Source organism: Otolemur garnettii, unplaced genomic scaffold (assembly GCF_000181295.1).
Source record: "Otolemur garnettii isolate 467f Iridium unplaced genomic scaffold, OtoGar3 scaffold00064, whole genome shotgun sequence".
Lineage (NCBI taxonomy): Eukaryota > Metazoa > Chordata > Mammalia > Primates > Galagidae > Otolemur > Otolemur garnettii.
The window spans coordinates 10,488,365-10,506,171 of record NW_003852459.1 but is presented as its reverse complement, the minus strand read 5'-3'; the positions used below and the strand labels follow the sequence as shown (position 1 = coordinate 10,506,171).

Sequence of the window (17,807 nt, the reverse complement as noted above, 5' to 3'; positions counted from 1 at the left end):
GTCCCAGCTACTTGGGAGGCAGAGGCAAGAGACTCGCTTGAGCCCAGGAGTTGGTGGCAGTTGCTGTGAGCTGTGATGCCATAGCACTCTACCCAGAGTGACAGCTTGAGGCTCTGTCTCCAAAAAAAACCCCTATTCTAAGATCATCCTAGTACCAGTCACATCTATTTTACTCAATATACTATTTCAATTAATGTGTTGGACAAATGAGTAAGATTAGCCTATTAGAATCTTATCAAACAATAAATTGGAAAACTCATGATCCTGATTACATTATCATTATAATGTCTATCTTCAATTACTCCTTATACCAAATTTAATGCCTCAATATTGGGGATGTCAAAAATTGTATACACATTTAATCTATGTATTACTTATCAAAGTTGAATTATAGTAGCAAAGAACAGTATCACGTTTGCTCAAAAAATGACATTATTCAAATGAATGCTAGCATCACCCGCAACAGAAGGACAAAGAAAACAGAAAGAGTGGTTGTTGTTTGAGGAGCACAAGACCATTTGGAAGTTGTATTTGAAATTCAAGAATGTTGTACGACAAGGGAGGTGTGAGTATGCAACAGAACCTCCAACACATTTAACTGCATGCTCGTGATGAGTCTGAGACATGGTACTGTGCATGATGTGCACAAGGGAAGAGGTACGGCTGAGCTTCCCCCATGTTCTCCAGACGTAACACCCCTATAGGGACCTTAAACAATGTGGCAAAGCGTAATAACTTGGCTACACTGGCTGTACTTCAGGAAGAAAATGAAATGGCCTACATAGTGATTTAAGTAGACACTTTGATCAATGTCACTCAAACGGTAACTTGAGCAGAACTTCGTCGTGATAAGAAGTATCTAGATGGAGTACCTCTTATAAGTGAGAAGTCAAACATGACTTGTATTCATCTTTTGTTATCAGTATTGAGCGTTATCACTTTATTATTTTCCTTATTATGTGTATACATTTTTGGCACTTTCTGTATATTAAGAACTTAAAAAATGGCTCAAGTACATTTATTATGAAGTGTCTCTTTCCAAAATGAATTCCCTACTATTTGTAAAAGACAAGAACTACCATAAAATGTACCTCCCAAATCCAAGATAAGTGACAAAGAAATGAAAAAGTTATCAGAGCCACCCCTTTTCATTTAACCATAAAAAATTCAGAAAGCTAATATGAAAAGATTAAAACCTTTTATCTAGGCTCAGCACCTGTAGCTCAGCCGCTATGGCACCAGCCACATATGCCAGAGCTGGTGGGTTCGAACTGGCCTGGGCCTGCCAAATAGCAATGACAAATACAACCAAAAAATAGCCGGGCTTTGTGGTGGGCACCTGTAGTCCCAGCTACTTGGGAGGCTGAGGCAAGAGTATTGCTTGAACCTAGGAGCTGGAGGTTGCTGCGAGCTATGACACCACAGTACGGTGACATAGTAAGACTCTGTCTCAAACAAACAAACAAATAAAAAAAACCCCAAAAAATCCTTTCTAACGGTTTGGCGCCTATGGCTCAAGTGCCAGCCACATACACCTGAGCCGGTGTGTTTGAATCCTGCCCAGGGCCCAAATAATGATGGCTGCAACCAAAAAATAGCTGGGCATTGTGGCAGGCGCCTGTAGCCCCAGCTACTTGGGAGGCAGAGGCAGGAGAATCGCTTGAGCCCAGGAGTTGGAAGTTGCTGTGAGCTGTGATGCCATAGCACTCTACTCAGGGCAACAACTTGAGGCTCTGTCTCAAAAAAAAAAAAAACCAACCAACCAACCAAAAAAACCTTTTTTATCTAAATACCAGTAAGGATACCAAAATCTAAAGGAATTTATAAAATCATTTTCTATCAGGAGTAGGGCACCAGCCCCATATGTCAGAGGGTGGCGAGTTCAAACCCAGCCCCGATCAAAAACTGCAAAAACAAAAACAAAAACAAAAAACCTACAATGGAATTATATGATTACAGAGTTATCACCACGTAGCCTAGAAAAAGGAGAAACAAAATGTAAGAATTGATCAAACTTGTTATCTACACAGTGTAACACTTGACTCCTATTTCATTAGTGTTGCTTTTACGCTCAATTAACATTTTAACAATCTGGGGGAAGTCCCTGTTTAAAATTGTAATGGTTCTAAAGTAAAAATAGCTGAGTGTTTGCTGATTAAAAAGGCTTTAGTAAAGGTACTCCATTTCAGGCAACTGAAAAATATCCTCTGCAAGAAATGAACTTCTGGGTGGCGCCTGTGGCTCAGTGGGCAGGGCGCTGGCCCCATATACCAAGGGTGGTGGGTTCAAACCCAGCCCTGGCCAAACTGCAACATAAAAATAGCCAGGCGTTGTGGTGGGCGCCTGTAGTCCCAGCTACTGGGAAGGATGAGGCAAGAGAATCGCCTAAGCCCAGGAGTTGGAGGTTGCTGTGAGCCTGTGTGACGCCACAGCACCCTACCTAGGGTGAGGATGTGAGACTCTGTCTCTACAAAAAATAAATAAATAAAATAAAATGAACTTCTTTGCTAGGAATAAAAAGGGTCTTTTATATTGTAGTCTGCGAATACTTAGCATAAATAACACTAAATATTAAAATTAGCAAGAATAAGAACACATTATTAAAAAAACACAAAGTATTACACAATCAATACTTGAAATGTTACCTGTTCAAAATTAGCAGGAAGATGAGGTCCAAGTCTCATCAGCAAATACCACCAAACTTCTAGTTTTGTTAATGCTAGAGTTTCTGTTCTTACATGGATGGAACTCAAAGGCTGCATTAGCAACTTCAGTCTTTTGGCACTACATAGTATATCTTAAAAGAAAATAAGCACATAAGTAAAAGACTTAAAGAGCTAAAGATTAATTTTAAAATTCAGCTAAGCAAGTCTCCATTTACCAAAGCAAGAGAGTAGATTAAAAAACCAAAAAAATATCACCAGGCTGTTCTTACTGTACCAAAAACTTTCACTTTGACAAACTACAGTGCAGCTGGATCAAAATACTTATTAAGACAACAACATACTTAAAAAGGTAATAGGTAACATTCACTAGATACTGTGGGTCAAAGGTAATTTTCCTAGCCACAGACATCTGTCAATGTCTAAAATTATTTTTGGTTGTTACAACTAAGCACATACTAACTGATATCTTGGGGATAGAGACCAGTAAATTTCCTATAAAACCGAAGACTGTCCTCAACAACAAATTATTCAGAGCAAAATGTCAAAACTTTGAGAAATACTATTCCAGTGGCTTTAGCATTCTAATTATCCCCATCTGACACAAAATGTAGGCATATTTATGGCAAAAAGGTACCATTTAAAAAAAACAGTCATTTATTCTTTCAAACTTCATTACTGTTGGGGACACTAATTCCATTTTGGAAATCTAAACAGATTTAGACTTGAGTCTGCCCTACCTTAATAATGAGATTATTAAACTTTATCTTAAAAAATTAAATCTAACCTTTAAACATTCAAAAGTATACTACATTAGCAGGACTGGGGATCCATAAATTAATAATATAGTCTGTGCTCAAGTAACTTGTCAGAAAGACTTAAAAAGAACTTAGAAACATCAGTCAGGTCATGTACTTGATAGAACATCATTAATCGATGTTTCTTACAGCTATTACACTACTTAGAACACTTCCGAAAGAGAATAAAGTCAGCGCTTGGCACCTGTAGCACAGTGGTTACAGTGCCAGCCACATAAATGGAGGGTGGCGGGCTCAAACCTGGCCTGGGCCAGCTAAAGAAGAATGACAACTGCAACAAAAAATAGCAGGGCGTTGTGGCAGGGGCTTGTAGTCCCAGCTACTTGAGAAGCTGAGGCAAGAGAATCACTTAAGCCCAGGAGTTTGAGGTTGCTGTGAGCTGTGATATCACAGTACTATACCAAAGGTGACACAGTGAGACTCCCTCTCAAAAAAAGAAAAGTCAGAATGGGCATGGTGGCTCATGTCTGTAATCCTAGCACTTTGAGAAGTAGAGGTGAGTGGATCACCTGAGCCCAGGAATTCAAGACCAGCCTGAGAAAGAGCAAGACTCCACCTCTACTAAAAATAGAAAAAAGTAGCCAGGCATTTTTCTATAGTGGTAGCTGCCTGTAGTCCCAGCTACTCAGGAGGCTAAGGCAAGAGGATCATGCTTGAACCCAGGAGTGTGAGGGTGCTGTTAGCTATGATGCCACGGAACTCTACCCAGGGAAACAGAGTAAGATTCTATCTCAACAACAACCCCCCCCCCCCAAAAAAAGAAAGAAAATAAAGTCAGATCCCTGTGTGAATAAGTCCTCCAGCCAGGAAGGAACACTCCTTCCTTCTGACTTTCTGATTCATGATGTGGACTCTAACATCCCTCCAGTAGTGAAGATTACTTACTAGGTGCTATGCAATTAAAGTCTGCTTTTATTATAAAACCTGATTTTTTAATTCAGGACAGTGACAGGTGCCCAATGTTTAACTTCTTTTTCTAGTCTGTCATTAAGCTATTCTACTCAGTGAGATTTAAATGTGTGTGGGATTCCTGGGAGGCACTTTTCCAGGTAGCTGACTTATCTAAGAAGACCTTTCTGCTTTTCCGCCTTCCCTCCTTCCTACATGTACTGTCTGCATTTAAGGCATTTTGAAGATAACAGAAAAAGATAGCCATCTGATTCCCTGATGACTTCCTAGATCCATACTGGTAATATACTCTAACTGTGCTCATTTCAAACAATATAGAATTGTATTGACCTTCTTTAAGCCATTTCTATTTTGTGTTTTAATATGTAACCTCAACAGATTTTAATTTCTAACTTTACTTTACACTGCTAGGTATGGAGGACAGACCCAAATAATTTCCAGATCATAAACCAGTGCAAAAACCAGGTGACATGACATTTTCAGTTAAAAATTCTTCTTAAAACTATACTTTAACCTATATTTTTAATAAAATTATAGTCAATACAAATAATCATCTGACAAAACACACCAAAAGGGGAAAGGGATTACTAATGTTCTTTGGCAGAAAAATATAGGATTAAAATCAATATTACTCAGCAAATCTGTAAGCATATAGTACTGACTAAATCTGAGATCAACTACCAGCTAGTGTTTATATTAAATCACTTTTGGACTAAATACTCGACTTGTAAATATATTATCAAACACTGGACAAGAAGATATGGTTAGGATAATAAAAGGAATTGCTTCCATATGTTGTTAACCCACTATTAGGCATTGTTCTAGAGATTCTGGGGAAAAAAATGTCACCAATCACAGATACTTACATTCTATGGCAATCACAATTATCTCCTATTATCTACTAGCTATGTGTCCTTTGGTAAGTTAATCTTTTTAAAACAGTGATTAATACTTATACCTCAGATCCACTGTGAAGATTAAGTACAAAGTATTGAACTCAGTGATAACAAACAGAAATAGTCATAAATGGTATTTATCATTTTGTTCAGTTTTTTAAATAATGTAAAACAAATTTTATATTTGTGATTTTCAGTTGTGTCTGGTCTTTAAATTATATTTTCATTATAAATTTATTCTTGTTCCCCCAAAAGTAAGAAATTTCAGCAATAGCTAAGTTTCAATTAAAACATCCAAAGAATCAGAAAAGCTCCATGTTTTTATCTTGTTTGGTTGGATAAAATGAATTTATAGAAGAAAATAAAAATTGTTAAAACATTATTTTCTTACCTGGATTTAAAGCAAAATTATCTATTAAACTCTTCCAAGCAATAAAAGCTATTTTTTTAACCATGGGTGCTCCACTACGAAATCCTAATTCTTCTAGTTGTAACAGAGAATTGATGAAACTCCCACTTCGATGCAAGGTCTGAAAGAAGAAAACCATTAAGAAGTTATTTATCTGCATGTAACAAAATAAGGGCATTATAATCACTCATTTATCTATTCACTCAATGAACATAGGCTCATAACTTAGGACCTCATAATCTAACAGGGAAACAAAAGACAAATTACTCACAAAACATAAAAAAACATGTTAAGGCTCAGCACCCGTAGCTCAGTGGTTAAAGTGCTGGCCATAAGCACTGGGGATGGTGGGTTCGAACCGGCCTGGGCCTGCTAAACAATGACAACTGCAACAAAAAAATAGCCGGGCATTGTGGCGGGTGCCTGAAGTCCTAGCTACTTGGGATGCTGAAGCAAGACAATCTCGTAAGCCCAAGAGTTTGAGGTTACTTTGAGCCATGGCACTCTGCTGAGGGCAACACAATGAGACTCTGTCTTGAAAAAATACAAACAAAAAAAATGAGTTAAGTATAATAAAATAATGCAAAGTGACAGGTATTTAAGAAAATACTAAACTCAGGTACTGCCTGTGGCTCAAAGGAGTAGGGCATCACCCTCTATACCGGAGGTGGCGGGTTCAACCCCAGCCCCAGCCAAAAAAAAGGAAAATACTAAACTCTATATACATTCAAAATTCAAGATCAAAAACGTAGCTCAATGAAGCAGATAATAGGTAACAGAATATTTGTAGAACATTAAAGAAAATTAGGAAAGTAGATAAATTCCAAACGTTACCCAAGGCAACATCAAAGAAAATACATATCTGTATGAAAAATGTCATCAATATTAGGGAAATATGTGGACCTCTGTAACTAATAAAAACCACCTTTTCAAACACACTGAGATAGGCATGAAAAGTGGTTAAAGACCAATGCTCATGAATGAAAAAGAAATGTAGAAAATTTTAACATTTGATAATAAAATAGCAAAACAGATAAGAAAACTGGAGAAATAAAAGAAAAACAAAACCAAAAGAAAAAATACTTCCAAATATTATATATAATCCAAATGGGAATATCAAACAAAAAGATAAATAAAGTATAAAGTAGAAAAATGACATGTGAACAATGCTTTAAGAAAAAATTATATGAGGCAGTGCCTGTGGCTCAGTGGGTAGGGCACCGGACCCATATACCAAGGGTGGTGGGTTCAAACCCGGCCCTGGCCAAAATGCAACAAAAAAATAGCTGGGTGTGGCGGCGGGCACCTGTAATTCCAGCTACTCAGGAGGCTGAGGCAAGAAAATCACCTAAGCCCGGGAGTTGGAGGTTACTGTGAGCTGTGTGATGCCACGGCACTCTACTGAGGGCAATAAAGTGAGATTCTGTCTCTATTAAAAAAAAAAAAAAAGGAAAGAAAAAATTATATGAACATTAACAGTCTTAAAAGTCTAAAAAGATAAAATTCAAAGAAATAAATAACTTTGAAAATATAGAATCCACAAGAAAACTACTAGGTCTAGGCCAGTAACTTAACATTATTAAAATGTCAACTACCCAAAGCAATCTGCAGGTTCACTGCAATCCCTATTGAGATTCCAACAGCCTTTCACAGATACAGGTAAGAATAACCCTCAGACCACAAACAGCCTCAAGTAGCCAAAAACATCTTGAAACAGAATAAAGTTAGAGAATTCATTATATAACTACACTAATTAAAACATATGGTAGGGTGGTGCCTGTGGCTCAGTGAGTAGGGTGCTGGCCCCATATACCGGAGATGGTGGGTTTAACCCAGCCTGGCAAATAAAAAACACAAAACACAACATATGGTAATGATTATACTAATTAAAACATATGGTATTGGCATAAAGGACAGACATATAGGATAAAAGAATATTGTGCACAGAAATAAATCCTTGCACATGTGCTCAAATTCATTCTTGAACAAGGTACTCCGACCATTCAATAGAGAAAAGTCTTTTCAACAAAGGGTGCTGGGGGCGGAGCCTGTGGCAGAGTGGGCAGGGCGCACCGGCCCCATATACAAAGGGTGACAGGTTCAAACCTGGCCCTGAACAGCTAAAACGGCAGGGGCAACTGCAACAAAAATAGCCCGGTGTTGTAGTGGGCGGCCGTAGTCCTAGCAACTTGGGAGGCTGAGGCAAGAGAATTGCTCTAGCCCAAGAGCTGGAGGTTGCTATGAGCTGTCATGGCACAGCACTCTACCGAGGGCAACAAAGTGAGACTCTGTCTCAAAAAAAACCCCCAAAAAACAAAAACCAAACAAATGGTGTTGGGAAAGAAGAGCATCCACATGCAAAAGAATCAATGTGGACCCTTGTGTGGCTTCTATCATTTCCAACTACTAACTCAAAATGGTTCAAAGATCTAAATAAAATAGTATATTGTCCTACACCCTCCCCCCAAAACCAAGCTGAATGGTTCTCATTATTCACCATATTAATGTTTTAAAACCACCTCAAACACTGAATTAGTATATTTTGACCCATGGCTCTTCTGGGAAATATAAAATTAGCTTTCTTTGAGTCTCTGGTCACATTTGGCAACTGTTCAATATCATAACTTTGTTTTAATATTGTTTCTGTTAAATGATACCTTAACCTTAATTTACATTGTTGATTCCTTAACATCAAAATCAAGGACAAACAGCACGATAATTCATGCCTGAACAATTGCCATTAGGCTTATTGCCATTAGGTAACTTGTCTGAGGACCATTTTAGCCAGTAACATTAAAAAAAGCACAGAGGCTCGGCACCTGTAGCTCAAGCAGCTAAGGCACCAACCACATACACCTAGCTGGTGGGTTCGAATCCAGCCCAGGCCCACCAAACAACGGGCCCGCCAAACAATGACAGCTGCAACCAAAAAATAGCAGGCACCTAGAGAGTCCCAGCTACTCGGGAGGCAGAGGCAGGAGAATCGCTTGAGCCCAGGAGTTGGAGGTTGCTGTGAGCTGTGATGCCATAGCACTCTACCCAGGGTGACAGCAAGAAAAAACACAGAAAACATGGTACTACATGGACCACAAAAAGGATACCTAATTAAGGTATGAGAGCTAAAATAGAAAGGCAGAGCAAAGGGACAGGCATGGGGCTCACACCCATAATCCTAGCACTATGAGGAGGCTGAGGTGGGTGGATTGCTTGAATTCAGGAGTTTGAGACCAACCTAAGTAAGAGTGAGACCCCTTCTCTAAAAACAGCTAGATGTTGTGGCAGGCACCTGTAGTTCTAGGTACTTGGGAGGCTGAGGCAAAGAGAATCACATAAGCCCAAGCGTTTGAGGTTGCTGTGAGCTATGCCACCACAGCACTCTACCAAAGGTAACAAAGTGAGACTCTATCTTTAAAAAAAAGGGGGGGGGGCAGCATTACCTTGCTTGACTTCAACTGTGAACATGTATATTGGGTGTCCTCTGGCTATGGATGAATGGCAGAAAATACCATGGCAAGTAGTTATTTCAGGTTCATAAATACATTTTAGTGAGTAGGAAAATACGTAAGGAAGGTATGAATAAATAATGAGGATCAACTGTACTGCACAAAATTAAGACAACAAAGGGATGGCATGTAAAAATTGTGGACTATTAACTATACACTTACCTTTCCAAGTAGTTTAACAAACAAAGGCCATAATTTTAACACATAAGTCTCATTTTTACTCATAAATAGCTTTTGGAGTTCTGAGATTAATTTCTGCAAACAAAAGCAAAATTATTTACCAAATAAACTCTTGGAATAGAAAAAAAAATCCAGTATCAAAGACTAGAATTAAGTTTTAAAAATTGATTCCCTAAGCCAATTAACCCTTTTAATAATTAATAAAAATACCACCTTTGAAAAAAAAACCCAAAATACAAACTCCAAAGCACATAACAAATCTGAAAGAGTTTTAGAGTAAATATCTGAACATAAACTTCTAGATCTTACCATTAACACTTTACTATGTCTGCCTTTTAACAATGCAGTCCCCAATTCCCGGCAGCTAAACACACTGGTACCAATTGTATTTACAGCCATCATTCCCATCACTGCCTGGGCTCTGCCTGTCAGGTAAGTTAATAGCCTTAGATTTTCATAGTAGCATGAATCCTGTCAATTGTATATACGAGGGATCTAGGTTGCATGCTCCTTATGAGCAACTAATGCTTGATAATGTGAGTTGGAGCTGAAGTGCTGATGCTAGTGCTAGGGAGAAACTGCAAGTATAAATAATTAGCAGAGGCTTGACCACACAGAGACCATGGTAAATCAACTGCTTTCAGATTCTTATCAAAACCATTCTTCTTCACCCACCCAGGAAAGATTATCTTCTATGAAACTGGTCCCTGGTGCCAAAAAAGTTGGGACCACTGTTATAGTATCTGGCTATTCTATCCATCTCTCAATCCAGCATATTTTTTTCTACCAATATACTTTACCCTAATAATTTCAGAATGTACATCCTTAACTAGAGTTCAAATAATAATATATTAGCCTTCTCACACTATTAACAGAAAAATACATTAATAGGTTAGGCACAGTGGCTCACACCTATAATGCTAGTTATCTGTAAGGCCAAGGCGGGAGGATCACTTTAATCTCAGGAGTTCAAGATCAGTCTAAGCTGATCAGCCTAAGCTAGAGTGAGACCTCAGCTCTACTAAAAATAGAAAAATGAGCTGGGTGTTATGGTGGGCACCTGTAGTCCCAGTTACTCAGGAGGCTTAAGCAGAAGGATCACTTGAACCCAGTAGTTAGAGGTTGCTATGAGCTCTAAGCTGACACCATGGCACTCAAGCCTGGGGCAACAGAATTACACTCTTTCTCAAAGAAAAAGAAATGAAAAATACATTAATGGCTTCATGGCCAACAGACATCTGAGAATATTTTATCTAAATTTTATGAGGATTTTTTGGCTCAGCGCCCATAGCTCAGTGAGTAGTGTGCCAGCAGGTTCTAGCCTGCTAAACAACCATGACTACTGCAACCAAAAAACAGCTGGGCATTGTGGCAGGCACCTGTAGTCCCAGCTATTAGGGAGACTGAGACAAGAGAATTGCTTGAGCCCAAGAGTTTCAGGTTACCGTGAACAGTGATGCAATGGCTCTCTACCAAGGGCAACATAGTGAGACTAATGTTATAAGGATTTTAAAACAAGATATTAAAAATGAATAAACGCATCAGAATAAAACAATCCACAAAGACTTTGGAGCATAACTTGCAGTTATACTCTCAACATTACCAAGAGTAAATTTACCTCTCCAACTTAAAATACAAGTATAACCCCAGGTTTCAGAATCTGGAAGACTCCCCCACTGCCTAGATTATTGCAGTTATCTCCTAATTGGTCTTCTGCTCCTACTCAAGTATGTTCCTCCCAGTTTATTCTCAATATAACAGACCAATATAGCCAGTGTTTGCCAGTATTTCCTTTAAAACCCAAGTCATATCGCTCCTAGGCTCAAAACCTTCAAATATAGCTTTCCATATAACCTAGACCAATAAATCCTTACAATGGCCAACCCAAGGACCCATGTGATTGGGCCCTTTCTTCCTCTGACATCATCTTCTATTCCTCTCACCCTCATTCACCCCACTACTGCTCTAACATCCGCAATGTTTCCTGTGTACACAAACCTAGGAGCAGGGCCTGTTCAAGGTTCTCTTCCCTTGAATGAGCTTATCCCACATTATCCATACAGCTATTGCCTGTACTGCTTTCAAATCACTATTCACATGTCCTATTCTTATAGCTGATCTGATTTTTAGAGTAGATACTAGAACATAAACACTCATATTCTACTTCCCTGTCTGCTTTACCATTCCTCTCTATCTAGTAGAGGGTGGCACCCTCTATCCAGTCCTACCTGCCTGACATAGGGCTCTTTACCTAATATCATATACTTTATTTTTTTCTCCCACTAGAAAATAAGCTCCACAAGCTTCTTATGTTCACTGCCATATTCACAGTGCCTGGAACATTGCAATGCATTTAAAAGTGCTCAATAAATACCTGTTGTTAAGAACAAAGGGCAGAAAACCTAAAACTTGAGGCAAGTAGTAAGTAGGAAATTGTACAGACTAAATTAAGGTGATGTGCATATTAAATTTCTACCGACTGGGCTTATACAATAACTTAGACAGCACTTAATCAATGCCCTCCCCTTTTCAGAAATATAATCCCAATTAAGCAAAGGGAGGGAGCTGATAAAAAGGAAAAAAAAAAAAGAATTACAATCTCTTTCCAGTCCCCATTCACTGGCAATGGGGTAAAATGCCTAGACTTCAGTAATAATAAACAGCTCTCTTCTTCACCCTCTGATGAAGTACCCAGAAAATCCTTAGAGTAATACTTACAGTAGTCATAAGCTGCTCCGTAATAGATGCTATTTCTTGCTGTTTCTGAAGCAACAATGGCATTCCCATCTCCAGAGCAGTTGCTCCCCGCAAATGTACCTTTTGGGCTGAATGAACCACTAATGGTATGACCAATTTTGCCCACCTCACTGACTCTTCTCCCATTTGAACTGGAGCTTGCTCAATTAGCCTATCATAGAGAAATCAAAGAATAAACAGCTTGACCTCACTACCAGGAAAATAAGTGACATATTAAGTATGCATAGCATGGCCCATTGTCTTAGAATATATCCACACACGAGAAACCGATCTAATATTTACTTGCAAATTTGTACATCTCTGTATTATTTTTACAAATTTTAAAAATAAGAGTACTATCACGTTAGATTGTATATAAAAATCAGCACACTGTACCCCACATATGCATGAATGTATCCATTATCTGTATTTGATTTCATTAAAAAAAAAAAAATAATAAGAGCACGTTGGGCAGCACCTATGGCTCCGTGGGTAAGGCACTGACCCCATATACTGAGAATGGCAGGTGCGAACCTGGCTCCGGCCAAACTGCAAAACAAAAATAGCCAGGCGTTGTGGCGGGCGCTTGTAGTCCCAGGTACTCAGGAGGCTGAGGCAAGAGAATCGCCTAAGCCCTGGAGTTGAAGGTTGCTGTGAGATGTAATGCCAAGGCACTCTACCAAGGGTGATAAACTGAGATTCTGTCTCTTAATTAAAAAGGAAAAAAAAATGTTAGTTGTGCAGGCCCTTCAGGAGGCATTCTAGAGGGTACAGATATCACAGAAGATGAAAGTTCCAAGTCTGTTACTGCCCCTGAAGCTTTCCAATAGAACATTAAGTGGAGGTGAAAGATGGTGATATTGATCGTCCTTACTCTGTGTAAGCCCACACAGATATCCATCTTTAGTTGTTAACAAAAAAGTTTAAATAGTTAAAAAAAAATTAAATAGAGAAAAGTTTACAAAAATAAAAATCTAAAGAAAATATTTTTGTGCAGGTATACAAAGTGTTTGTATTTTCAGCTAAATGTTGTAATACAAGAATCAAAAAGTTAAAAGTTGTAAGTTTCTAAAGTAATAAAGTTACAGTAAGCTAATATCAATGTATTATTAAAGAAAATTTTAGAATCCTAGCACTTTGAGAGGCTGAGGTGGGTAAACTGCTTGAGTTCAGGAGTTTGAGACCAACCTAGCTTAAATAAGAACACCTGATCTCTACTAAAAATAGACAAAACTAGCTGGACATTGTGGCAGATGCTTGTAGCCCCAGCTACTTGGGAGGCTGAGGCAAAAGGATGTCTTGAGCCCAACAGTTTGAAGTTGCTATGAGCTATGATGATGGTTATAGCATTATGCCCAGGGTGACAGACTGTCTCAAAAATTAAAAATTATGGCTTGGCACCTGTAGCTCAAGCAGCTAAGGCACCCGTCACATACACCTGAGCTGGCAAGTTTGAATCCGGCCTGGGCCCGCCAAACAATGATGGCTATGACCAAACAATAGCCAGGTGTTGTGGCGGGGGCCTGTAGTCCCAGCTACTTGGGAGGTGGAGGCAGGAGACTCGCTTGAACCCAGGAGTTGGAGGTTGCTATGAGCTGTGATGCCATGGCACTCTACCCAGGGCAACAGCTTGAGGCTCTGTTTCAAAAAAAAAAAAAAAAAAACTTGTTAAAAGAAAAAAAAAATTAAAAATTAGGACAGTGCCTGTGGCTCAGTGGGTAGAGTGTCATGCCCCACACATACTGAGGGTGGCGGGTTCGAACCTGGCCCTGGCCAAACTGCAACAAAAAATAGCTGGGCACTGTGGCAGGCACCTATAGTCCCAGCTACTCGGGAGGCCGAGGCAAGAGAATTACCTAAGCCCAGGAGCTGGAGGTTGCTGTGAGCTTTGACACCACAGTACTCTACAGAAGGCAATAAAGTGAGACTAATAAAAAAAAAAAATTAAATTACAAGGGCAGCGCCTTTAGCTCAGCGGATAGGGCGCCAGCCACACATACCAAGGCTGGCGGGTTCGAATCCAGCCTAAGCCTGCCAAACAACAATGACAACTACAACAAAAAAATAGCGAGGTGTTGTGGCGGGTGTCTGTAGTCCCAGCTACTTGGGAGGCTGAGGCAAAAGAATTGTCTAAGCCCAAGAGTTTGAGGTTACTGTGACCTGTGATGTTAGGGCACTCTACCCAGGATGATAGCTGGAGACTCTGCCTCAAAAAAATAAATAAAAATAAATTACAAAAATAAAGTTTTTATATATTTAGTGAGTCAGTGTAATCTAATTGTACAATGTTTAAATAAATAAAATCTATAGTACTGTCACATTCACTAAGAGTAACTTCCAGTCCTGTGAGCTCTACTCACAAAGGTGCCCAGCTGAGTGTAGTGGCTCACACTTGTAATTCTTGCTCTCTAAGAAGCTGAGGTGACCAGTCTGGGCAAGAGTGAGACTCCCGCCTTTACTAAAATAGAAAAACTAGCAGACTGTTACAGTAGGCAACTGTCATCTTTGCTACTGGGGAGGCTGAACCAAGGGGATCTCTTGAGCCCAAGAGTTTCAGGTTGCTGTAAGCTCTGATGAGGGCCACAACACTCTCCCCCCACGTAACAGAATGAGACTGTGTCCAAAAAAAAAAAAAAGTGTCTTATATAGGTACACCATTTTTTATCTTTTATACTGTATTTAGCGTACCCATTCTCTGTTTGCATGTTTATACATAAACACAATTGTGTCATAAATGCCTATTCAGTACAGCAATTTGCTGCACAGGTTCACAGCCTAGAAGCAATAACACTACCTAAGTTTGTGTAGGAGCACTATGCATTTCCACAATGACAAAATCACTTAATGACACATTTCTCAGAATATATCCCCATCACTAAGTGATACATGACTGTATCTGCATAAAACCTATACATATCCCTTCCACATACTTCAAATCATGTCCAGATTATTTCAAATACCTAGTACAATGTAAATGCTACATAGTTGTTCTACTATATTGTTTAGGGAATGACAGAGAAAAAAAGCCTAATATTCAGTATTTGAGAATTTTTTTATGTGCAGTTGTTGAGTCCAGGGATGTGGAACCTAGAGATACGAAGGGCCCGTGTATAATTATACCATTAAATTCAATATTTTTACTGAAAAGAAGTATTATACAATGCCAACAATAATCAGAATATCAGAATACCATGTAGTTAAAGCAAACAGCTCAACAATTAAAAAATACTTTAAGTAATGAAAAACAAGACAAAAACCATGTCAGTTTGTAGTGGCAGTATGTCTCCTTAAGAACAGAGATGAGAGGGGGGTGCCTGTGGCTCAGTGAGTAGGGCGCCAGCCCCATATACAGAGGGTGGCAAACTGCAACAAAAAATAGCTGGGCGTTGGGGGGGGAGACTGTTGTCCCAGCTACTCAGGAGGCTGAGGCAAGAGAGTTGCCTAAGCCCAAGAGCTGGAGGTGGCTGAAGCTGTGATGCAACAGCACCCTACCAAGGGCCACAAAGTGAGACTCTATCTCTGTTAATAAGGAAAAGAAAAAGAAAAAAAGAACAGAGATGAGTAGAAGACAATTTTCTTTTCCTTGCTAGGCACTAAAACTGCCTTCCGAAAGGACCCCCCCATGTAGACCATTTGTGGATTCATATGATTTTTTAAAAACCTTTACAAAAGCTTTAACAAAGATTTTTTAAATAAGAAGTATGTTATCAGTAGGAAAATAATCATGTTTATTTTTAAAACCATACTAGCGACTTATACATATCTATTTCTATCTTCCTGCTATTGTTTTTTCTTAAATTTTGTGGTATAAAAGACAGTCCCCTCTTACCACCTCAAATTTAAATCCAAAAAGTCCATCCCTTGAACTAAATTCTAAATTCCAATTTGTACAACATCCAAATGCATACCTTATAATAACATTTAGTGCTTCAAAATCAACAACAGCAGAATGTATTTCTCCTTTATTAAATAGTGTTTCTAATGAATCAATAATACTGGGTACCTAAAAGACAGACCAAATAAATACAAATTAAATAAGCTCGAAATGTTTTTATTGGATGTAGGTAAGAGGATATATACAAACCTATACTCACCATTTTGCCAACAACATCAGTAGGAAACGTCTGCTTAGAAATCACCCAAAGTGCCCTGGTACGTACATTTTTATCTGGACTTTTAACAATATCATTCAATTTTGAAAGCAGTTCTTTAATATTTGCCTCTGAAAAACAAGTTTTAATTTTAATTGTGCAGAATAGTTTATACTCCTTAAAAATCCAAAATATGAAAATATAGGAAAAATAACATACTCTCCAATTATAAAATCCAAAGAGAAGGATCAAAGAACCACTGCTGATAACAAAACTTCCCCAAAGCATAAAATTCAGATTAGAGGGGAAGGTGTATTCAGAGAAAATAAATAGTAGACTCAAAATAACAAATAGGTATTTGTGCAACTCAAATAACTATAGGTATCATTGGTAGGTTTAAACATGGGAGATGATTTCTGGTAAGATGCTATAAATTCTGCATCTCTGCTCCAAAATAAACTATACCTGTTTTTTAGGTAGCTAACACGTCCATATATATGTGGACGTGCATATATAAGCATATTTGCACATTTTTTATATGCTTATATAAAATAAGCAGTAACTCTTCTCTCAGAAAAAAAGATGGTAACAAGCTTCTGACATCATTATTATCTACTTCTAATTTCTCCTCTCTAAAGATCACTTCCTAGGTTTCCTTTGCAAGAACCAACTACTAACTACCGAGCAAGAGCTGAGATGACTGTAAACTTCAAAAGCGTCAGGTACTATGCTTTCATTACCACTTTTAGTTACAAATTATCTCACATTTACCACTATGTACAAGAACTTTTTTTCTTTTTCTTTCTTCTTTTTTTGTACTGTCAAGAGTCTCACTCTTGCTCAGGCTAGTCTTTAACTCCTAATCTCAAGCAATCCTCCCTCCACACCCAGCATTAAAGAACTTTTCAATTTAGCATGTTCCTCACTACTTACGTTTGAATAAAAGCTTCCATTTTCACTGCAATTTTAAAATATCTTTTTAAAACAAATTTTATAGTATCAAAGTTACAGTTATATCTAGTTGATCATGATAATCTCAGCAATATTTCTTTTTCTAAAGTAAATTCCAAACTATTAGTTATGAGACCAATACAGAGGTAACAGTATTTTTACCAATATCAAACTATTTATACTTTAAGCTTAAGACTCTATATATATATCTCCTAAAAATATTAACAGTCATAATAAATTTATCTACCTGATAATTCTGAAGTAATTTTGGGATTATATAAGCAAAACCCCAAGGCTTGTAGGGCAGCACTACTCAGCTCCGAATTTTGATTAGAAATGTGAGTCTACAAAAACAAAATTACATTTATTACAAACAAGTGCAATTGTAAATTTTTAGAAAGTAAAAGCTTATTATGTTAAAATTAGCATATTCGGCTCGGCACCTGTGGCTCAAGCGGCTAGGGCGCCAGCCACATACACCTAAGGTGGCAGGTTCAAATCCAGCCCAGACCCACCAAACAACAATGATGGCTGCAACCAAAAAATAGCCGGGTGTTGTGGTCCCAGCTACTTGGGAGGCTGAGGCAGGAGACTCGCTTGAGCCCAGGAGTTGGAGGTTGCTGTGAGCAGTGAATCCATGACACTCTACCC

The 17,807-nt window shown here is 38.5% G+C and overlaps 1 protein-coding gene across 3 annotated transcripts in view; it reads right to left on the bottom strand.

Moving 5' to 3' along the window:
* Positions 1 to 17,807, bottom strand: part of RIF1 (replication timing regulatory factor 1) — a 60,308-nt gene that overhangs the window by 37,357 nt on the left and 5,144 nt on the right. For all 3 annotated transcript variants that reach the window (XM_023515033.1, XM_023515034.1, XM_023515035.1), the window contains 7 exons: positions 17,404 to 17,500; positions 16,209 to 16,336; positions 16,023 to 16,117; positions 12,097 to 12,286; positions 9,361 to 9,453; positions 5,678 to 5,816; positions 2,646 to 2,797 (listed from right to left, as the gene is read on the bottom strand). In XM_023515033.1, the coding sequence (XP_023370801.1) occupies positions 2,646 to 2,797; positions 5,678 to 5,816; positions 9,361 to 9,453; positions 12,097 to 12,286; positions 16,023 to 16,117; positions 16,209 to 16,336; positions 17,404 to 17,500 (894 nt within the window). The remainder of the gene's footprint in view (positions 1 to 2,645; positions 2,798 to 5,677; positions 5,817 to 9,360; positions 9,454 to 12,096; positions 12,287 to 16,022; positions 16,118 to 16,208; positions 16,337 to 17,403; positions 17,501 to 17,807) is intronic.